Raw genomic sequence first — 25,261 nt, 5'->3', positions numbered from 1 at the left:
CTGAAGTTAGAAAGAACTTGAAAAAATAGTGAATAAAGTTATCATGAGAAAACTTATTTTAAGGGGTTTTCCATTTAAAAAGATCCATAACTTGAAAACTATTAAAGCTACGACGTCCGCATCAATTTTTTTTCGCAGTAACACAAGCTACAACTTTGCTGAAGACAAAAAGTCTCTATCCAAACTACTATGGAAAATAAATGTTGTATTTTACTTGTAGGCAAATTAAACACTTAGCCGTGTATTCCGGTAGAAGCGCAATCCTAAAGACAACAACTTCCCCGAACAGAATATACATATAAATTGAACGGTTCAGACGCAAGATAGATCGTGACTAATTTACTAAGAATCATGAACCAGTTCATCAGTACCCCCCTCCCTTAATGCTTTTTTATTTGTTTTATTATTAAAAATTATTTTATCCATAGCAGTCATTTCATTCATTTCATACATTTTCATATTTTTATTTATATTTTCATTTGTTTTACTAATTTTATTTAATTTTTTTATGTATTAACATTGTGAATTAGTTATATTCATTTAACTTATTTTATTTGTTTACCTGTTTTTAATTACTTGTATTAAATTTTTCATTCAATTTGAACATTCAATTCATCTATGCCATATTTATATTACATGAATCGTACAATTTTTCACAATGTTCATTTTGTTGGTTTCAGATATAATATCACTTTTGGTCAACAAATAATTCTTTTTTTTTTGTTTTTGACGTAAGTGCCAATACCTTATTTAAGACTTTTTGGTGGTATCCAACGAGGAAAACAACGAAATGGGGAGTTAAGCGTAAGCAATTATACACCCAAAATCCGACGGGTATGTTTCTATTACTTTTGGGTAAGATTGTATTGTGTTTTCGGTAACAGACCACGCAATTGCGCATTGCGGTATTAAACTCATATTCCCGCAAAGGTAGTAAACGGTGAAATGACGAATTTCGGTTGCTGTTCATGTATGCGCATCACATAATCAAACACTTTTTCAGTATGTGTCAACCTCGGTTCTGTTCGGATGTAGGATAATTCGGTCGATTGCTATGATAGTATTAGTACCGAGCCAAACCAACCGGAATCCTGGCGTATCTCTGACCAAATTCAGGCTGGAATCTGCCCCAATATTGGCAGAAACCAGCCAGAATTACGGATTTTTACTGGGTAGGTTGGATAGTGGAATAAAAAGTTTAGGCGGTTTCCGGATCCGGCCTTGCTGCCAGATCCGGACCAGTCGCCAAATCCAGACCTCCCGGATCCAGACACATGCCCAGATCCGAACCAGCTCCCGGATCTGGACCAGTACCCGGATCCGGACCAGTACCCGGATCTAGCCCATCCCCTTTTCCCCTTACCAAGTCCGGACCTGAACCAGACCCTGGTGCTTGGATCCAGACAAGTGTCTGGATCCGGACCCTCGGTTCGGATACGTGGATCCAAACCATAGGTCTTGCTTCCCGTACATGACGGGAAGCAAGACCTATGGTTCATGTTTTGTGCAGTCGCTACCTTGCTGTTAACGTCCGTGATAGAAAAGAAATTTCAATTTAACACCAGCCGAAATACCCCACCACTATTCCGAGTCGTTTTTTCTGACTGTGCTTTGAAGCTAGCCGAGTGTGAGCCGATCTTCAAATACGGAATGTGTCGTGTAGAGACAATCGAATCTCGTCTTTGTCCACATAGTGTTCACTTCACTTGATGCGCAATACAATGACAAGCGAAGTGCTACACACTTCCAGACAATCCGACGCGATAATATTTACTGAATAAGAATTGATGAAACATGAGTGCGACGCAGAGAAGATTTGAATGTGTTGGTATTGCCGTTTGAGGAATTTTTTGTTGTGACCGTTTTAGCATGAAACGTGTTGCTATTAGAGCATTTTTTTCTTATTACCGTAAAGGTATTACGGCCGAGTTTTGGGTGTATTAAAAATTCCCCTTAGAGGCAGGATTCGAACCTGCAACCCTTGGGACTCCGGCCCAATGCACAAATGTTTATGCTATCCCTGGGATATGACGACGTGTTAGAAAGAACACATGAATATCGCACTGGCGACAGTGATCGTACAGGCGAGATCATACACAACCGCAGCTGCCACCAAAGACATTTGATCTTTTTAATTTCCACGCTAGATATAGGCCCGGATTTTTATTACCGTCTGGTGTCAAATTTTAGCTCATTACCCATCGTGCGCCGGTGGGTGACAGAGCTAATGAAGACTGTCATGTATTCTTTCTGGGACGTCATCATACCCCAGAGATACTCTAAGGGTTTGTGCATTGGACCGGAATCCCAACGGTTACGGGTTCGAATCCTGTGTCTGAGGGGAATTTTATCACATAATAGCTTCCGCCTAATTTACCATTTCAATCTGCTTTTCCCGTTGGATACCACCAAAAAGACACTTTTATTTATTTTTATAAGACATTCAATTAATTTATTGTTTCTGTTCATTTTGCGCATTTTATTGCAAACAAAAATTGAAAGTTCTTTTACAGTGGTCTGTTGATGGTTGTAGATCTCGCAAAATACAACACAAAACCACGTTTAATCAATTTAATATACCCTCAAAACCTTCATTTATAGCAAAATAAAAAAATTTCAGGACTTTCAGCACGAAAAAAATTCTTTGCGGTCATTTTCAACAGATTTTAAATTCTCTAAGTGTTTTGGAAAGAAAAAGAAATTACCTTTCCAACGGAATGCTACTTTGTACTTTTATTAAAAGTACTATGCGGTTTTCGGACAACAATATGAAAGTACCCATTATTTTACGATTTTTCATTAATAATATGAAAATTGCTCTACATATTTATTAGGAAGCGTCTTTGTTTAACCCTTAAAGGCGCAAATCAATTTTTTCAAATTTTGTGAATATTGTCTCATAGCTTCAATACGTAACTCTAATAAATTTGAGATGATTTTTGCAATATTGTTTTGAAGCAACATTGCGCATTTAAGGGTTAAATTTTCTCCCTAAATTTCTATTTTCCGCATCCAATCACCTAATTATGATCAAAATCGGTTGAAAAATGGCAGAGTTATTAATTTGCTTCCAAATTAGAAACCTGCACGCATGAACTTTTAAGGGGACAGTCTCATATAAAATTTCCAAAAAGTTATTTTTTTTGCTCGATTACGTATACATCCAAAAGTATGTGTGTGAACTTTGAGCTTGAAATTGGAAAAAAATAACGGAAGGTATAATTATGGCATCTTATATTGCGAGACAATACCTCACTAACCCCTTAAGAGTACATGCGAGCAAGATTCGTATTTGGAAAAAAATTAATAACTCTACCATTTTTCATTCGATTTTGATAATAAATAGGTTGTTGGATGCGAAATTGAATGCTTTCTCTTAAATGTTATTAAAACAAAGACGCTTCTTTATAAGAATCTTGAGTTTTTTTTAATTTTCATGGAAAAATCGCAAAACTATGACTGTTATCATATTGTTGACCCACATCAGCAAAGTATCTTTGACAAAAGAACATAATACATAGCATACCGCTGGAAAGGTCATTTCTTCTTCTTTCTAGAACACTCAAAAAAGTTAAAATGGGTTGAAAAATTATCGCGGAGAAATATTTTGATGCCGAAGGTTCCGAAAAATAGTTTTTTGTTATAAATCAAGATTTTGAGGGTATACAACATTTTACAAACATTGTCCTGTGTTGCATTTGGCGAGATCTACAACCTATACTAGGTCACTTGAAAAGTACAAAATCACTGTAGCACCAAGTAATTTGATATGCATTATTCATTCTACTTTTTTATCAGGCACCTTTTTTGTCAACCTCTGATTTTGCTTTTTGACCCATTCAGTCAGCCTCAAATGAAGCAAACTATGAGCGAATCAAATCGAATTCGTGTAAATCCTTTCTTAAGCATATTTTTCTTATCACAGATGCATAATAAGACAATATTTTTTTCAGATTTTGCATTGGAAATTTATTCTCAATAATCAAAAAGGGTGATGAGCCTTTGTCTAGGGACTAAAGACGAATATTTAACAGCTTCCATATATTAAAGGAAAAACGATTTTAATCCACCTAACAGTGTGATGAGACATTTCTTATAACTCTTATCACTCTTCGGATATTATATCGTTTGAGAACATTTAGAACTTGATGCTTCGCGATGTTTTTGATAACACAGACTCAGAGAATCGCTCAAATCAGCATAAGACAACACCAGTGCTAGAAATCTCAAACCAAATCAATGGGAAAGCGAAAAAATGGCCCATAAAATAGACATACCAACGAATTATTGTTAATGCTCTGGTAATAAAATATCTATATTGTGATGGGAAAACTGAATTTTCCTAAAGGGGTTATATATTGCACTGAGCCAAAAAAAATCGAAATTTTTTTTAATCGATTTGAAGTTTATACTTTACTCAAATTTCCAACGCGACTGAGAACTAAGAAATCAACGCTTTTTCTTGAAAAGGGCGATACTAGCAGTGATACCATTCAAAGCAAATCAACAGTGAATATTTCCAGACTTGGTTTTATTTCCTATTTTAGAACTATTGTGTTTTTTTACATCCTAGATTGCATGATTCAGTGATCGAAACCCAAAACTTCATAAAGTATTTGAAATTATTAAATTAAAATTTGTTTTTGCTATTGAAATTGACAAAATGATAGTATCGCTCCTTTGGCGATTGTTTACTTTTTCGGTCCCACCTATCAGCATTGAAGTATCGCCCTTACATTTTCTTACAATAACTACCGTTCTACACCACCGATTTCGTCCGTGTTTTTTAATAGAGATCATTGTTACTATTTACAGCTGGTATCAGCTTGATAATCCTAAAAAATACGAAAATAACAGTTTCGCCTCTAAACTGCTAGCAAAAAAAGTATCGCCCTGTTTGTTTGCATGGAGCGTAAAGGGCAAAACTTTAAATAAACAAACAAAAATACAGTTTCGCCCGTTGTATTTTTTGCTGTAGTTTAAGAAAGCAATATCGTAGAATCAAAATTTTTAGGTTAATTTGTTGCGTTTCAAAGCCCTCATTCGCATGTATGAAAAAAGCCTTATGTTTACTTTTGTAAGTATCGCCCTATTCACAAAAAAGCGTTGAAATGAAATCGCAGCTTCTGATATCACACTATCTCTGAAGTGCATGCGTGCATAGTTCCAAATTTTACTTCGACATCGACTTTTTCTAAAGGTGACTTCCCAGTAGTATCCTTGATTTGAATTATTATAGCTAATCCTAATGCCAAAGAACAAATAAAAACCTCACGAAAACGAACCGTTTGGGAAAATCATCATCATTACTGGAATTTTCATTTTCACGAAACTTTTCGATAACCTTCCGTCACTTGCGTTAATGCACTGGGTGCACAGTGCTCTGAAAATCTAGCGAAATCGTCTTAGGGCACCAGCGGGTCTAATTCAGAGCTATCTGCGCGGCGAGTTAAATCTGTAAAGAATACTAAAAATTAATTTCTATTCCATAATTTTCAGTTCAGCAATTCGAGAGATCGTGCTCACCGCAAGCCATGAAAAATAGACTACGTTGTGAAGCGATGGTCACTATTTATTAAAAAATCACGGTTAAATAATAAATAAAACTATTAAAAAATTTCAAATAGTTTATAATTTTCACAAACTTATTAGGAAAAATTGTTTAATAAGCTTTCGTAATATTGTGTAGGAAAAAAGCTGAAAATTTCTGTATTTTCTCTATCTGCAACATATAAATCCTTAAGTATACCAATTAATTGGTATACGAATTGGAATAGGTTCGCCAAATTTTGGAAGAATTCTATAAAATAACCCCTTGAAAAATAACCTAAAAATTGTTGTAGTACGATGCAATAAAAAATCTCCAAAAATGAAATGTACCTATTAATGTGAAACACAGCGAATAATACATACAATAAAGACCCATTTTTATCAGTCTCATGGCGTAATTTAGGCTGACAAAATGGGGACATTGACTAAATCGGGCAATTTTTTTCTTTATAATAAACTGAAGCTGTTAAAATATTCTTCTCGTCCCTTGATATAGTCTGATAACTATTTCTGATTATGATGAACTTTTTATTTTTGCATATTTCCATCTTCATGATAAGGAAAACATGCTCTACTTACTTGAAATCAGCGGCGTAGCCAGAAATTCGGTTTGGTGAAAATCGATCATACTGTCCAAACGGCATAATTCCGAAACCGTAATGTTTGAAGTTTTAAAATTATTCAGAATTAATTTTTCAGGAAATAGTAACAGAGTTCGTGTCTTTAGCGAATTTGTTGAGACTTTCTTGGACGATATACCGTCAACATTATTTTATCAAATGATGCCCTGTTTAACGTTTGTAAAACTCATCGAAGATACTAAACCTCCGAAATTGGCGGTTTCAAAATGATGCTATCTTGACCTAAAATAACTGTTTTTAAACATTTGACCTATACATATAATTGGTCATAAAACAAAAATCAAAAGCTCATCAAAATCGATCAGAACCTGCTAGAGTCGAATGGAAATCGTCATTTTTCATAAATTTCTCTCTACATTCGGAAAGTGTTATCCTCGTTATTAATCATATTACGTTTTCGTCTCAACTCGACGCATTCGCAAAATAAAAACCTGTTTTAATCCACCTAGTGGTGCAATTGTGCTTTTCTCATTTGTCCAGACTACGATTCCATGGCTGGTTATGTTCAATACAATGGTGGATATGAATATTACATGTTCAGTGCGATTTGCACATACATACAATGGATCGACAGCCACGATCTTGAGATACTATGTGATACTGAAACATCGCTTGAAACCAGCGGCGGATCATGAAGAAAGATCCGGGAGGTCCAGGTCCTGCCGAAATTTTTCAACTTGTTAAGTAATTTTAAACTAGTTTTAATTTTAAAGTAGCAACCCCTCACTGCATACTCCCTCCGGGCCGGTATAATTGACGATTTTTGGAGTGATTGCATAACCTTTCTATATGAGACAGGCAAAAATGTACCAAAGTCCAAAGAAGTCAATTTTTGTCAAACATCTCAATGTTTCACGCATTTTAAAGTCATAGCAAAAATACAAATTTGATTTTGAAAATTTTTCATTTCAGTCTATATGGGAATTTGCTGTGTGATTGCACTCTTCAACTCGTAGCTCCGGAACCGGAAGTCCAATCAATAAAAAATTCAATAGCAGCCGATGGGAAGCTTGTACCTTTCATTTGAGACTAACTTTGTGCTAATCGATCCAGCCATCTCTGAGAAACAGAGGTCACATTTTTTTACACATGCACACATACACACACATACATACACACACAGACATTTTCCGATCTCGACGAACTCAGTCGATTGGCATATGACACTCGGCCATCCGGGTCGGGATTAGATTGACGAATTTTAGAGTGAATTAAAAAGGCAAAAACATTTTTAGCAAATGTTGAAAGTTATGCATTTTTGGTGAGCAATTCTATATTTCATAGACATTAAATCAAACTTCGCTTCCTATTAAATAAAGACCCTTATTACAGTACATTTCTACAAAAGCGAGCTCAATTTGAAAATAAATCTGGGAATTATGATTGATTACAGAACCCTGGAATTTTCTATTGGAATGTTTTCAGGCAGGAATTTGATATTGATGCTATTAGACAACTATAAGATCAAGACCAATAGATCAGTTACATATCAGGACCCCATTCCGACAATTTATCAAAAGTCCTCATGATGTTTACAACAACAGGTTATCAATCCAGGAATCAGATAATTGTTATTGTAAAATTTAATTAAATCAGTCTGCATCAACAAATTTTCAACTTCAATCCAATATTTTTTTGGGTGTGTGGGGGGGGGGGGGTTGTATGGTGTTAAACCCCAAAACCTTCTCTTGGCTACGCCGTTGCTTGGAGTTATTTATTTCGCTTTCATTTTCCGATATGTTTCAGATCGATCCGATGGTTATAAGTTAGAAAAATTGCAGTCAGAAGGTTTGCACAAATGAACATTTTTGTACTGATAAGTTATCAAGTTCCTTCCAGACAACTTGGAAGTGTTCGGTGATTATCTCTAGCGGTTGTAGATAGTAAAATGAAATACAAAATTCGTTTTATCGAAATAATGTTTAGCTTATTTCAATGGATTATTACTATATTGAACAATAAATAGGCGACAAAGCCATAACTTTTAAAGTATTCAAAATAGATATTTAAAGTCTTCAGTAAAGTTATTCGCAAAAGTAAGAGCTACAAATTTGCTGAAGACATCATTTCGATATAATCACTTCCAAGAAAATTTGTGAAAATATCTCACTCATAGGGGGATTAATCAGCAAAAGCACAATACCAAAAGAAAGGGCATATTACCTCCATTAAATTCTCCGAAGATATTATTGACCTAAAATAAGCCGTTTTGGCGTTAATAATAGATTACATGTTTTTGGTCATACTTCTGGCAATGGGAAATGATAAAAATCTTTCGTTCGCATTTAATGTTAAATATCTCTTTTGATAATAGTCCGATTTCAACAATCTATAGCTTGTTCGAAAGGTATTCGTTAAAGCTATCTAAAAACATATAAATTGTTAATCTTTATTGTCAATTTCGGCAGATAATTTAAAAAAACTGCAAAAAACGCCATTTTTACACATTCAAGCATTCATATCTTGGAAACTAAACATCGGAATCAAAAACAAATTAATAGCGTTCATACTGTTTTTTAGTTCTTTCATTTAAAGTTGGTTTGGATAAGATCGGTTCAGCCATTGCTGAGAAACACGAATGAGAATTTGTCCGTTACATACACACACACACAGACACACACACACAGACAGACATTGTCCCAAATCGTCGAGCTGAGTCGATTGGTATATAAGACTCGGCCCTCCGGGCCTCGGAAAAAATCTTCAAAGTTTGAGCGAATTCTATACATTTCTTTTATAAGAAATGTAAAAAATATGTCCCGATGTTGTCAATATCCCCTTTTTTGTCAGCCTAAAACACACCAAGATGCGGAACTTTACGTAGTAAACGAAATTTTTCAACCATTCCATCAAGTCTTGGCGTTAAATTTCTTTATTAGACCAAAAATAGGTGCGTTAATCCATGTGTTAAAAAAGTTTGGTAGGTGTAAATTGCTTGCCATACAAGATATTTGTTGGGGTGGCTCGTAACTTTTCCTGTTTTGAAATTCTCGTGTGTGACATTTCTGAGCACTATAGAATAGAAAGCAAAATATTACAGGTTTCTTCTATAATGTAAGAAACATCTTCAAACTTGGTAAGGCTGCAGTGCCAAACGTCGATTTGATTTTCAGTGAAATCCGGGTTGAATTTCTTTTCCCATGCTTCTGCTCGAGTACAGAGAATTTAGTTCCTCTGCTGTCCGTATGACGAGCATAGTTGTACCTAACAGTGCGCAACTTCACAGAACTTAGCATGACATTGGCCTCGCGTGAGATTTGATCATTACAAAAGATTATAGATGCGCGCACGTGTGTACACAATCATCCGGCACGATTTAACTATCAGCGCACATAATTAAATGTGACCCTCCCCGGAGATATGCATTCGTAAGCTGTACACTAAGATACCGTAATATATTCACGTGATACTCATAACTCATCCCTTTATTGCCCGGAGCCGCTAGCCGCTAAATACAGTATACTACCGAACATCCTTGAAGAGACCCCTCCCGGTACCCGATGAAGTCAACAGTCAGCACGTGACGTATAATTCTTCCATTTTTCCTTCGCCACATGTACATACACAGCGCAGCCTACCCTGGAAGGACCCTTCTTTTAATCGCTCTCCAGTGTTCCGTGCCCGCAGGGCAATAAAAAATAAACAAATCTACTTGCATGTGTACATCCGTGCTCGCATCTAGAATGCACACTGCACACCGAGAGGGTTGCAAAACACCGCGCTAATAAGATTAACAAAAGGGTCAACTGTCATAAAATTAATTCGATTTCCTGCAGTTTCACATCTCATTGAAAGGGAGGGGGTTTCGCAGGACCGCGCGTGTGTCATACGGTGCCGGATCCCGCTAGTTACCGTCAGTACAGTCACCATAGGGCTTTTTCCAGAGCTGAAGGGTATAGCAGGAGCAGGGTCAGGTGCAGAATGATTTGCAAACAAAACAAATTCCACTGGACAATAGCAAACACACAGGGGGGGGGGGCACTGTTCGTCGTTGACATTCGGTTCGTGGTGTCAAAATCGTCACCGCAAGGGATGACTTCATTATGACGAAGTCCGATCAATAAATCATTCAAGAATTTCCGGAATTATGAATAATCTATTTAAATTCTGCTTTCTTCCTAATATGGAACAGCGATTATGTTTTGAAAGGACTCTAACCCTTTTGTCTACGAGTGGTATTAGTGGGGGTTTTACCCAAATACCGACACTGTTGACGTCAGCAAACATCGAAAGTATTCTGTTTTTACGTAAATAGCTTTTAAGGCCAGTTGATTCATTGCTGTCTCGCTCGACTAAACGACAAGTGTCATCTAATGGACCAAGACGCAGGTGAATAAAAACGGTTATTAGTACGAATTAGATCAAATAAACGGCCGACAGCATTAGAGTCGACATAAAAACGAATCACGCCACACTTCGGTGTCCAACTACACACACAGTTCAGCTCTAAAATTTCCACACAGCCATGTAATTAGCACAGTTAGAAACTCATATATCACCAAAGTGTTCGTTCGTTTATTGATTTTCAACGAAATATTTTCCGATTCTCTGCTCACCAACGTCACTTTTGGTGAGATCTCAGCCGAAAAACTGTTTGCTGCTCGAAATCTCGAAACAAAAAAAAACGAAATTGGCCAGAAATAATTAAGCGTGTAATACATAACCCAAAACTTAGACGGGAGCATATTAAAAAAAATACTTACGTTTTTGTCCGGCATCCAGCGGGAAAACCGGCGTTGTCGTCATTGTTTTGCCTTATCGATACTACGTTTAGATCCAACACGAGACACAGATTTCTCAACCAACAAGTGCAATTAAAACATAGAATGCTATTCAAACTGTCATCGTGCGGTAATTTCTGCAAATAAAAAAAAGTATTGTTAGGCTACGGGGAAAAAACGAACCGAACATATCTAACTTGAATGTTTGTACAATAAAAACAACTCCTGGAAGTACCCTCCCGGGCAAGCCTGGCCTGGCAACCAGCAGGGATAGCAGAAATGGAAATTCAACGCAAACAATAGCGCCCGGTTTCTCTTCACAACAGTCCGCACAGCGGAATGCTGACGATAAGTGAGTGGTACTGCGGCGGTCAATTTGTCAACACACTCGTACCCGCTAGTAGGGCACTGGGTTGGATTGCGTCCCCACCGCGGGATGATGAAGCCGGATGAGTTATGTAAAATGGTAACCTGCTTCATCATCCACTAATGGGAAATAAAATAAGTACCCTCTTAAAATTGAATAATTATTTCTTCCTCCCAACTGTTCGGCAACTTCCTGCTTGCTTACCTTGTAGGGCGGTAATGTAATTGAATGTTATTGGAGTTATCTGTCGTAACAATCGTAAACATTTCTCATTTTCGAATTCTGGATTTGAGCTTTTTTGGGTTGTGTAAACTCTAACGGACTATTAGGTTCTTTACTGACAGTGTCAGTCTGAAACAGTTAACTTCACTTTTCTTGAAAGTTCCCTAGTACTGTTTACATGGATTTAGAAAGTTTTTGTAGAAGACTAGATTGACCCGGATCAAATCGATAAGAATTTTTCTAAGTACTTGTAAACAGTACAAGCGAACTGTCAAAATCGAACACTCAAGTCATTTGTGACGTCAACGTAAAGTATTCAAATCAACGATAAATGGGATACTACCTACTGAGTTTGACTGAATAAACTTAGCTAGATTAGTTAGACTTTTCATAGTTGGTTGAGCCTCACTAGGAAACACATGGAAGGAAGCACCATTGACCGTGCTAGACCTTTCGTATGATTGGATTATACCTTTAATAATAGTTATGAGCTGTAAAGATCACATTAGCTAGTTACCGATTAATATTTTCCGTGACGTTCCAAGAATTTACTGTGTTGGCCATGATATTAAAGTATGAGAGTACAATAGCAAAATGGCGTGGACGAAGTTCGTTACAGTCTAGTTAGTTAGGATGACAAACGTCATTTTTACTTGAAGCGAAACTACGTCAGGTTCAGTTTTGGGGTCAAGCAAAACGGCATAAAAAGCACTAGCAACAAGCTGAACCTCGAATAGTGGTTCAAAACATGCTTTTGAGGGATTTAATTGGATGGAGCTGAAAGTATCCATATTTGCGAATTGACATGTTGTACATAGTTTATATGTATGAACAGAGCCATCTTTTGGCGATATTTCTATTTAAGAAATTTTTCATAATAGGCTATAGAAAATCTAGCTTTTAAATAAAAAAAATGACTGTCATCGGCTCATCGAGAAAGTTGTATAGCATAGCTTAGCAAAAACGACCGCACTCATCATGGGTGGCTGATACAGTGAAATCTTTTATACGACAGTATAGTTCATTGTACACCTGGCCATGTCCTTACGATCGCAAAAGGGAAGGAAATGTTAGTTGAATACCTACTTAAGAAGATACGGGGAACCCACGCAATCTCCATAGGTATTACGGATGTTCGATTTTGTTAGTAGGGAAGGAAAATGGGATGTAGGATTGAAGTGATTTTATATATTCAACAAAATGGATAATTATAATTATTATAAATCGGATTGATCTCACCAGATTTATTTGGGTGATGGCACCACCGAAAGACTACTTTCTCCAAACATGCCTCTTTGCTGGATCACCACAGCAATTTAAAACTTGAGATGTAGTTGACGAAGAAGGCATCGGTGAGAAGCCGGGTCACGATGCTGACTGCAAATCAGTAACAAACCGATACCGATGCTGACGTTTTCACTAAACTGACTGATTTTCACTATTTTGCTCACTCGCACAAGAAAGCTTCACAGTTTTGAACAACTTATTTCTTCAGTACAAAAAGTCTAAACTTGTAGTATCAAGAACTATTTTTCAATCGGTGAAAAAACGTGACACATTAGGAATTTGCATCTAACTTTGCTCAAAGCCTACTTCGATCTTTTCGAGAAAATTGTAGAGCAGAACATTTCCATAAATTTTGCTGAAGATATTTTTTTTTCTCTTCTAATTTATTTGACACGGTTCAATGCGTTAGCACTACTGAGCCATGGATTTTGCGTATTTTTACAAGACGTAAAAATTAAAAATAAAGTTACTGCAAGTCCGTCGGGTTGTTGGTTTAGCAACCGGTTGTGGTTTAGCATACGACGACTGTGTATCGGTCTTGCTTGAATAAATAAATAAATAAATAACGGATGGAATTACCTTAGCAGCCTTTGCGCAAGGTTGTCCGTGGAGTAGCGGCTGATCAAAGAATTGGCACGTAGGCATCTGCCCTGGATACGTGGCTAATGTTCGTTTATCATATGTGAAATTGGATTGATTTGCATTGGATGGTCAGGTAGGAGGGGATAGGTTTTGTCGGGGGCATTCTCACCACACGCACGCTGTTGCGAAGACTTGGGAAGAAGTTCTTCCAAGTATATTTCTTAACGATATCTCTCCTTATTTTGACATGCTATCATTAGTACGTGGTGCAAGGTCATGTAGCTTTACTTCAATAGTAGCATCGTCTTTATATGCTGGGATGCTGCATAAAATGTCATTACATTCGACGGCGTGTTTCGAGTTGCTCTGCAACAGTGGCGTAGCCAGAAATTTGGTTTGGAGGGGGTTTTGATGAAAATCGCAAATTTTTTGAAAAAATGCTAAAATTTAATATGAGTTTGATAAATTATTGGAAACTCAAAAACATAAGTAGTCTAACAGATGTCATTCCAGTCTACAAACAAGAAGGATCAACATGGAACAGTTTTCAAGCCTCCATAGATTATTTTCTTGTATAATATGTCAATGAAGTCAAAAATTGCGATCTTTTAAAGTGGGATAAATGATCTAAAAAATTTTCAACGTTCAAGATCACCTAATATAATAATCCTTGGCTTTGAAGGTTTGACAACTTCGGGAAGTTATCAACATAAAACAGCGCCTGCTTTGATATAGAAATATTAGTGATTAATTCTCATAGAGGTGATTATGGTGAATTAATTTTTCAAAAACATTAAGAGACATGGTGCCTTCAGCAAAGTTTTTGATAATGTCATTTCAAACAATTTTGTTGAAAATATGAAGGCTACATGATTTCAACATATAGGGATTTAAATGGACTGGGCCTGCTATATTTCTTCTAAGCGAAGAAAAATTTAGGTGAAAACTATTTTTTTCTGCGCTACGGATAAAATTGTTTGAAACAATCATTGCGAGTTGAGAACACAAAACCTATAACTAAATTATGGATGGATGGAACTGAAACTTGCGTTTCGACTTCATCTCATCAGAATCCGACACTAACTTGGTGGGCGGACTAAGCTTGCGCCGAATTGATGCTAGCTCCCTGCAAGGCAGATGATTCTGCTTGGATAGTGGTTTTGAACATTCCAATTTTGGTAGCGCATGACTTAGATTATGGAATTACACAGCATTTACTTCTGTTACGTTGAGCTTCGTATTCACCTTGAACATTTGCTCTACTTCACGAATCGATGGTCTTACTGGACATTTCAAAAAGTCAACAGCAACACAGTTTGATCGCATCGAAGAATAAACTAATTTTGCATTGTCACTCATTGTTTGTTCACGTTTTACACACTAGGTAGAAGAAACGAAATTTTACATGAGCTAATAGCGAAGACTACACGCCAAAAATATGAATTTTATCGTTGACGTAATTGCAAGCATGACAGAATTTAACAAACCGTTTAATTTTACATGAACATATACATTACATGCAAAGACATAAAATTACATTTACTGCCATTCAGAACAAACGCTATATGTGGAGTAAAATTACGTGATTTACGAAATTGAACGTCATGTATAATTAAAATCAAACTTAAAAGTGATTTTTGATGCTCGTATATGTCAGGGTCAGGAGACATAAATTTACATGATTTTTATAGGTGTGTACATTAGAGTGACAGGAAAAAAATGACCCCTATCGGCCCATGCCTGAGTCGATTCCTAGTCCCACCAGGAGTACTTGCTGCAAATTTGAAGCAAATCGGACAAGTCTAGCTACCGGACTAACGTGCCTGAAGTTTGTATGGAATTTTTCGACAATTTACATGGAGAAAACCCACTAACTCGCATTTTCGCCGCTAAGTGGCACTGTGTGCATCGTTTTATCACTGTAAGTGAAAGTAAGAAAGATAATTTAATTGCCTACAACTTTTTCGAAGACTGCTAGTGGATCCGGCTTTATTAAAAGAAGTTATTAAACTTTTAATGAAGTGATGTCTGAGTCAGTTTTGCATGGGGCCTAGCGGTGCATGAATGTGGATCAGTGCTTGACACGCACGAGCTAAACATTTTGTGTAATAATGGTTAGGTTTAGGTCAATAGTATGTTCAGAAGATTTATAGTTAGTAATACGAGTCATGTTTTGGTTAGAAAATATTGGTTCCACATTTTACCGCATAGAGGGCGCCAACACTAACTTTTCAACGGAAAGAGATAGAGATTAGGTGTCTTCCACAAAGTTGTAGATCAAGAATTTTTAAATAACTCTTCCGAACATCTTGATATTCTATCTCACTTCTATGAAAAGTTAGTGTTGGCGCCCTCTATGCGGTCACAGGTGGAACTAAAATTTTATAACCAAAACATAACTCCTATTATGTTCTACACTTCTTGTGAATATACTATACAACTAAATCTAACCATTATCTCACAAAAATGTATAGTTAGTGGGAATCGAGTACTGATACACAACCATGCTCTGCTAGGCCCCATGCAAAACTGACTCAGACATCACTTCGTTAAAAATTTAATAACTTCTTTTAACAAAGCCGGATTCACTAGCAGTCTTCGACAAATTTGCAGGCAATTAAATTATCTTTCTTATTTTCACTTTCAATAATAATACGACGCATACAGCGCCACCTAGGGGCGGAAATGCGAGTTAGTGTTTTTTCTCCATGTAAATTGTCGAAAAATCTCATGCAAACTTCAGGCACGCTGGTCCGGTAGCTAGACTTGTCCGATTTGCTTCAAATTTGGAGTAAGTACTCCTGGTGGGACTAGGAAACGACTCAGGGGTGGGCCGATTGAGTTTTCAAAAATTCCTAATTTTTCTGGGCACTCTAGTGTACATATTCAGAAGACTGGTATCTCTTTCCTTCCTGCATTTAAACGAGAAGCGACAGAGGTTATAGCGCATCTATTGGAGGAAGGTAGGAAGCTTATTGTAAAAGTGTATATGTGCGTGTGTGCATTATCATGGTAAGTACCACCTTTACCCACGAGTGGCGTTGCTGATACTGTCTCCACATTCTGGACAGAGCTGCCAGTCTCCTTGATATGCAGTCTTTGCTAATAGACAAAGCAGCACACGGGTAGATTTGATTGCGTGCCCTGCTAAAGCAGTGGAGCGATTTTTAGCTTCTGTACTGAGTGAGAGTTAAACCAGACTGAAAACATATTTTCTCTGTCGCTTAGAGTTATTGATTTATGAGACGTTTTCTATTACGAACATCTTATATTAAAATTTTTAATCCTTACATTGTTGTTTTCGCTAGTTCGTGCATGTTGACTGCAGACCTGTGGTTAGAACTTAACTCAGTTACGCTTCATGTAAAAATGATGCCGTACGATTAAAAGCTGCTATCCCGAGCAAATACTCATGGGTTCAAACACCACATAGCCCCTTGAAAAGACCTTAAATATGGTCCATGACAAAATTCACAACCATCAGGTACCATAAAGTTAACCCGTAAATACACCAACATATGGTATTTTATATGGGATCTATCGGACCATGGTGATGGTATTTTCATGGTTTGAACCCATTTCAAACACCCATGTCAAACCCCATGACCATGAGGGTATTATGGGCTTTTCGTTTGCTCGGGATGAAAGCTAATATTTGCTGAACTATTTAAGCTAATATTTGCTGAACTATTTAAGCAATTTCAGTATTATTGCGAATTAGATTCAACTGCGAAAACCTCCAAAACCGGCCATCTTGGAAATGAAAAAAGCAGTTTTTTAATATTCTTTACAAAATCTAAAATTGGCTAGCTTAGAATACCACTGAAGATTTTGCCAAAGGTCGGTTTTTGGTAAACAAAGCTACTAGCAACTATATTAATGCTATTTTTTGAAGACATCTTTATTTCGATTCCAAAAGTGAATTGCTATGAATTATAGTATGTGTTCTATACTTAAGCTGCGTCCTCCATTTTGTGTAAACTGACACCCTGTTGGTACATGTGAATTACCATTTCCTGAATGAGCATCTTAAAAAACTTTTCCTTATTTTATTTGTTGCTCCAACGGTTTATTCTTGTGACCTTCATACCTTTTATAACTCGATTTGTTTGTACATAAACACAAGAAATGATAATAATTACAGTCATTAGGAAGCGATAAATGTTTATTATAATCGTCAATCCTACGCCAACAATTCCAAGCTATAAATTGCAAATAGACGTGCTATCAACTTGTTGTTAGAAAATGAAATTGGTATTTTAATTCAGCTCAAGGATCAAATTCTATTTACTCTATCTCACATTACTTAAGGCAATTATCAGATATACATCACAAGACGCTAGCGAACACAGTTCTCATGAAAGTTATTCAATGAAACAGGTAGAGTTTTCAAATACAATTCATTTTGTGTTTTGACATCAGCACCTATAACTTGGATTTAGGATTTTTGGTAATGTCCAACGGATCGCTCAGAAATACTTCTAAGAAAAAAAATCAAAAGTTAACATTATAGATTTATTTTTGTATCATTGCAATGAATGTCTGAATATTATTAGACATACTCGAAACACCACCCAAAAAAATCAGCAAATCATACACATAAATTATTTAAGATGTATGTTAAGGAAACCACTAAGGACAACCCCTATTTATGTTATTCATCAATTATATTGATAAGCTACAATGTACTAAATAAAAACCTTCTTTCTGTGGGTGGCAGCGGCGGTTGTGTTTGATCGCGTTTTAGTGGCAAGTGATATAATCACTATCACCAATGCGACAATCGTGTGTTCTTCCTGGGACGTCATCATACGGTTAGTGCATTGGGGCGGAGTCCCAAGGGTTGCAGGTTTCAATCCTGCCTCTGGGGTGATTTTTTAAACTTTAATTTTTCAAACAAGCACTTTCAGCTTATATCTTTTTAACAACAGAAGCTAGAGTTTTAATATGTTCTACAAGAAACACACTGAAGTGTTTTACGCGGTTTTTACGCGATCGCATCCCCCGCATAGAAAACCTGAGTATTAGCAAAAAATGAATGCTGGGAAAGTTGCATTAAATTTTTTTTTAAGCAAGGCTTGTCAGCAATATGTTTAAATTACGTTGTAAATCGACAGCATGAAACAAAAATTTTAGCTCTAGTGAAGGCTCTTCTATTAATTTAAATAATAGGTAATTATAAATCATTGTGCTAAAATCTGAAAATTCACATTTTATTTATTGGATATAGAATTCTGAAAATTCAGGAGAATAACACTAAAACACTTTAAACAATTTGTCAAAGACACCGGACCTCTGTTTAATAAAAATGGTATTCTGTTGTCTGTTTAATAAAAATAGTATCCCTATAATTTTTGCAGGTTAGACAGATTTTCAAATGTTTTGGAGGAGATTGTCTCAAAATACAAAACCGTTAACTTCTCTTGTTAAAATGTTATAAGCACTTTCTTAAAGTACAGACTATTTATTAAATGGATATTTCATGTTATAAGAAAATACCTATATTAGAATTTTCTAGTAATGTGTGACATTTCATATGGCGAAAAACGGTATTTTCTTGATGAGTTCGTAACGAAGATAACAAATAACATTTGCAATAGCTCTATTTTTATGAAAATGTCCTCATTACTTTGGTTTCTGGAAACCAAATATGGGCCCAAAAAGTTAAAGTTGTCCAAAAAAATAGTGAAAAATAAAACCTACAATACTTAAGAATAAAATGCTCCTGTTAAGCAACACCCCAATGCTTGCTTTTGGGTTTTATGTGAAATGGAATCATGAAAGATAGAGATTGCGTGTCTAAGTAAATTTGTCCACAATGTGTTTTTTTACAACTTCATTGAAGCAGTCATATTTTTTTAAACCATTCAAAATTTTAATTTAATACCTTAACAAAATCAGAACTACCCTTCCTGCTATTTGAATGAAAATAAGGATCTCACAAACTACAATATCTTTCCCAAACAGATTGCAAGCTAAGTTATTTAGCTGCTTTAGTAAAAAGCTAACATTCCTGCCAATTTTTGTCTATTAAGTGATCTGGAGCCCAGACAACTGTGAATTCTCTTATACTGGACGCACGAGTGAGCATTTCAGTGACTTTGTGACAATATGGATCCGTTAAATCTTTGGCTATTTTTGAAACGAAGCCAAGCTGCGGAATAGCGTTAGAAATAATTGACTTACAGTGAGAAAGGGAACAGGGTTTTGGATGTAGTAAAACACTCAGATCCATCATTGAGTCCTCCCTGCCCAGGACAGCATAATTGATACGGTAATAGAATTTTATAGGAACGAGGCAAGGTACAGAATTAACACTTGGCAATTTGATTTTCATACGTACTCAGCGTAGTCTGAACATGAGGATTACCGTCACGATTAATCACGAAATATGGAATAGCTAGGGATATTTTTACCATTTTTTGTTAACCATTTTTGTTAACGACCTATTGAGTCAATTTGTCAACAGTTTTTTCGGCATTTAATTAGCAAGGGACTGGAAGGTGAAGTATATTTTTCAATATTTAGAGTCATAGTACTCAAGGGAGAACAAGGTGTTGAAGGGAGAAAGTTTAAAAAAGCGTGGAAGGATCATATATGCAAGCTTAGAGCTCACCGGCGACTTAACCTTTTGTCTGCTACCGTAGGAGTCGGGGTCTTTTGGCATTAGAAATGCGAATCACCTGAGTCTACGGCATGTCCGGACAAGCGTAAAGTAACTTGTTACTTCATGCTGTCGGAACCGACAAAAAGTTAAGTCACAGTAGACTTCCACACTAAGCATTTGCGACGTTGAAACTCATTGAATGAGCCAGTTTTGTTTGTTCCCTCACCCATTGCCTGCCTGAGTGATTTTAGCCCAAAGCTGCAACGATGGATCCCCATCACGGTAAGTTTTATTTTTACCTACCATTTTTTTGAAAAATGGTAAAAATGGTATAGTTCTAGCTCGATCCAATTATTGTACAAACATTCTTGATTTGAAGGCCTTCGGGGTCAGGCTAGTATTTCAAATTTCTTTGGTAAATTAAGCTTTCAGCTGTAACTAACTCTCAAGATGAAAAGAAGGCTAGCTGCTGACGTTACTCCGATTATCTGGAGCTGACTGAGCAAAAATATTTTAGAAACGAAGGTACATCCACAACTACTTTTTCCCGCCTAAAGAAGTCAAATTTTATCATCGCATCAATGAGAAAAATGTTGTTATCACTTAATGCATAAGAAACGACAGAAAACACTAGATACGACATATCACCAAGCTGGAAAAGTTACGCAGTACACCGTTCGTCACGCTAGGCTATTTATATTTAGCTAATCAAATACCTTTCAATAATTACATTTACCTCATTAATAACGAATTAACTATTCAGAGTAAGTGCCAGTAACGATCCTCTCAAATTCAACTGATGGAATGTAAGTATTTTTTCCTATCTCAGCTAAGCGAGAATGAGTTTTCATTCAGTATTAATCCAAAATCAATTTTATTGATTCTTATCCAAACTTTATGTTTGTTTCATGTTGAAAGATATACGGTTAAAGTTAACTGTTAAAATTAAAAGGTTGATAATTTTAACAAATTGATCTTGGTTCTAGCAATCAACTAAAAGTAGTCCAACACTTTTAATAGTATCCAGCCAAACAAAATAAAAAATATGGTACCATAACTAAAAAATACCACAATTATGGTGATAGACTTAGACATATTATTCAATTACAATTTCCACAATCTAAACCAGAGATCAAACATTGCTACTGATTACAGAATAACAAGATATTAACTCGCAACTTACTCACCACTGCAACGAGAATGATTGTATGCCAACTGTATTCACACCGAAATCTACTTTCCGTGATCTTTCTGCGGGTTTTTCCAACTTTATTCAATGCACAATAGCCAATAAACAGTTCGCACGTGTCACTAAGTTCAACAACAATTCCCGTGCGCTTACAAAAGCTGAAACGTGTATCCTCGCGAAAAAATTTAACCGAAATCACTACGAGTCTGTTACTATTTTTCCGGTCCCTTTTCTTCAAATCCTTCGGATCGCAAGTTCCACTTTTACACACATTTCACACTAACCGTCAGATGTTCAGTTCATCGTACTAAGCACAGTACAATACAATCCCGCCAGTACGCACCAAGCGAGGATCGCGATCCTCGTCACTAGAAACCAACCGATAAAATAGGAGTACAGCATCACCAGCACGTCGGTTTATATATGAAGATTTCAGCCCGCGCACCCGAACGAACTCGCATACTAAGCTGGGAAGAAAGAACGAACGATAAAAAAAACTACAACTACGAAAAGAACACACCCGATCAAGTCGGAACCGAGCAGCAACAACTTCTACTTCAGAGATCATCATCATCTTGGCCGACGCACGACCCGACCGAGAACCAACCACGCGTTCGATCCTCTCCGGTGGGTGCTGGTGGGGGTGGTGACACCGGGCAGAGAGAGAGAGAGTGCGATCGAGTACAACATGATCATGTCAACCACCCTTATCACGATCTCGCTGCAAGTGCCGTGGTAACAGTAACCGGGCGCCTCCATTCGGTAGATTCATTCATAGTCTAGAGTCGTCGAGAGCAGATTCTCTCAAGAATAGGCATAGGCCGGGTGAGATATTTCTCTCAGGCGTATGTGCATGCAGGGTGAAATTGAGAGTGAAGTAGTTGGCTTGCGGGTTGGCGTCAGAGAGGCTCAATTCTAATCAACCTGTCATCGATGGGGCGCGTGAGAGCCGATGAATGATGGACTATCCCCCGTCCGCCTTCGTTCGGTAGTGTAATAAATTTAGTGTACGCGGAGGCCGACGAGTGGTGGCGGATCAGACGCTGCTGGGTAGCCAACCAACCAACACAATAAATAATTCTTCAATTGACTCTCTGTTTTCTGGCGCTAGCCCTCTCTTGGACATATGGATACGCCACTCGCGGGATAGTGCAGCGACAGATAATTGCTGCTTGTGCGCTTAGTGTTTATTAGGTAGTGGCTGCAATACACTAGTTTTTATGTTATTTTATTGTTCGCACCACCCGTTGCGGTTGGTGCGGATGAATTTTTTTATTATTGTAACAACATTTTGGTAATTCTTGTTTAAATTAGATAAAAACCGGAAGGGTAGACCATGATCCGCGACGCTGCTTCATAGTATAAGAATGTATAAAATTTCTAATAACTTGTAATTAAAGGGTTTTCCCACTACTTCAGTTCTTATATTTACCTCATCGGCAGACCCTTATTGGCAGGGTGGCCTAGGTAAGTTCACCATGTTTATTCACCTACTTCCCTTTGCTGCCAAATTAATTAAATTAATTAAAATAATTAAAAAATTTAAATAATTAATTACTTTAAACTAATTAAATTAATTAGATTAATTAAATTAGTTGAATTAATTAAAATAATTAAATTAATTTAGTAGTTAAATTAATTAAACTAATTTAATTAATTTGATAAATAATCATTATTTAAATTAACTAAATTGATTAAATTAATTATATTGACTAAGTTAATAAAATCAATTGGTCGGTGTTAAGTCAGACCGGACTAAGTCACAAAACATTAAAAAATGAGATAATGATAGCATTGGATGAAGAACTTCTTCATCTACATTAGACTTTTGCCAGATTTGAAATATGTGACAGTAAGCAGGAGTTATGGCGATAAGTAATTTCCGATTATAATGTAAAGGATGCTGCGATTCAAAATTTAAACTCGTTTTTCTGGAAATCAATAAATTGTCACTTAGTCCGCTCTGACTTAACACCGACCAATTATATGTATTAAATGAATTAAATTGACACAATAAAAATAATAAAATCAATAAAATTTAATTAGTTATTGGAGGCGTTTCGAGTTCCTCTCATAAGAATCCAACACTAACTTAGTTAACGGACTAAGCTAGCATAGTGCTTACTGCATTGGCCTGCTAAGCCATACCAAGTTTCGGTTCATTAATTCTCATCAGCTTAAACAGAACTTCTTTTCTTACGGGATATCACGTAGGACTAGAGGTTTGCTCAGAAACACAAATCGTGTTTTCGTTTTTTGGAGCTAGCGTCAATCCGGCGCTAGCTTAGTCCGTTAACTAAGTTAGTGTCGGATTCTGATTAGAGGAGCTCGAAACGTCTCCAATAGCTAATTTAGTTATAGGTTTCGTGTTCTTAACGCGCAAAGTGGTTTAAAACAATTTTCTCCTTAGTGGAGAAAAAATAGTTTTTTACTCAAAATTTTTCTCCACCTAGGAGAAGTATAGCATAGTGCAATAAAATTTATAGAATTAATAAAATCAATAAAATGAACAAGATGAATGAAACTAAAAAACATATTAAATGAATGAACTGATTTAAATGACTAATTTGAATAAAATAAAATGAGAAAAAAATAAGCTAAATGAATAAAATGAATGCAATTACTAAACCGCGCTAAATTATTTAAATAAATTAAATTAATTAAATTTAATTTCAATTAAAATAATAAAATTATTTATATTAATTAAAATTATTAAATTATTTCAATTATTTGAAGTAATTAAATTTACTAAATCAATTGAATTATCTAAAATTATTAATATAATTAAAAAAATTAAATGAATTATATGAACAACATGAGCTAAATGAATTTAATTAATTAAAGGAATTAAATAATTCATTTGAACGAAACGAAATAGATTATAAAAGTGAATTAAACTAATTTATTTGATTATGTTAATTAAATTAAATAAGTGCATTATGTGAATCAAATAAAAAAATAAAGTTAAAGAAATAAATAAAATTATAAGATAGTTATAATAAAAAAATGAACAATATGAATTAAATGGAAAACATGTAAAATGAATAAAACGAATTAAATGGATGTTTTGAATAAAATAAATAAAACAAAAAATAAACGAAAGAAATTAAATGAATATAATGAATAAAACGAACAAAATCGCTGAAATGAAACAAGTAACTAAATTAAGTAATATGAATAAAACGAATAAGATAAATAAAATGGACGAAAATCATATATTTAATAAAATAAAAAAATATAAATAAAATGGATAAAATTAATACAATCCATGAAGCGAAAAAATTGAACAGAATTTATAAAATAAATAATAAAAGAAAAAATAAGCGCAATAAAAAGAACCTAATTACTAAAATGAAAAATTAAACAATATTAAAAAAAAGTTGAATGATTAATAGAATAAAGTACACTGTATCAAATCAATAACTTTGCTGAAAACATTAAAATGAATGAATGAAAGAAATAAGAAGAATATTAGAATGAGAAAGCTGAAAAAAAATATGAACTGGAAAAAATGGATAAATTTCATAAAATGAAAACTTAATAAAATAAACTTAATGCTAACTGACTGACTAATCAAAAGAATGAAACGAATAAAATAGATAAAATGAATAAAATTAACTTAAATGAATATAGAGAATAATGAACGAAATAAATGGTTTACGGGAAGGTGTAATATAAACAGGTGACTAAAAATATTTCGTCTCATATTCTTGTGCAAAAAGTTTGTTTGAGTTGATATTGTACGACAGAGAGAGAGAGAGAGAAAGAAAAAATGTGACTCGTAAATGAGACAAGTAGATATTTCAATGTATATATTTGTATAGTATAAAAAAGAAGGTAGTGTGAAGTGTCTAGGATTATTTTATTGTCGATAGCACAAAAGCCGTGCATTCAGTCGATTGCAAAGTAGTCTCTTTCCATGTATCCTTATGGCTTGCAAATTGTTTCGTTCGAATTTTTCGTTCCGGAGATATATATTAATGAGTCCAATACAAAGCAGTAGCACGAAAATGAAATGGTTCAAACTATAACAATATGTACCATGTTAAAAAATTTATTAGACAAATAATTCCAAAAATGTTTTCGAAAAGAAAA

The 25,261-nt window shown here is 35.5% G+C and overlaps 1 protein-coding gene across 2 annotated transcripts in view; it reads right to left on the bottom strand.

Moving 5' to 3' along the window:
• LOC131676905 (scavenger receptor class B member 1-like) overlaps positions 1 to 21,542 on the bottom strand; it is a 38,285-nt gene extending 16,743 nt beyond the window's left edge. Inside the window, exons 1-2 of one of the 2 annotated variants that reach the window (XM_058956303.1) lie at positions 21,161 to 21,542; positions 10,895 to 11,049 (exon numbers count right to left, since the gene is read on the bottom strand). In XM_058956303.1, the coding sequence (XP_058812286.1) occupies positions 10,895 to 10,937 (43 nt within the window). In that variant the 5' untranslated portion in view covers positions 10,938 to 11,049; positions 21,161 to 21,542. The remainder of the gene's footprint in view (positions 1 to 10,894; positions 11,050 to 21,160) is intronic. The other variant, XM_058956302.1, reaches the window with a different exon arrangement.
• Between the last annotated feature and the right edge of the window lie 3,719 nt (positions 21,543 to 25,261).

Source organism: Topomyia yanbarensis, chromosome 1, assembly GCF_030247195.1.
Source record: "Topomyia yanbarensis strain Yona2022 chromosome 1, ASM3024719v1, whole genome shotgun sequence".
In the NCBI taxonomy this organism is placed as follows: Eukaryota; Metazoa; Arthropoda; class Insecta; order Diptera; family Culicidae; genus Topomyia; species Topomyia yanbarensis.
This window is presented reverse-complemented; position numbering and strand designations above follow the sequence as displayed.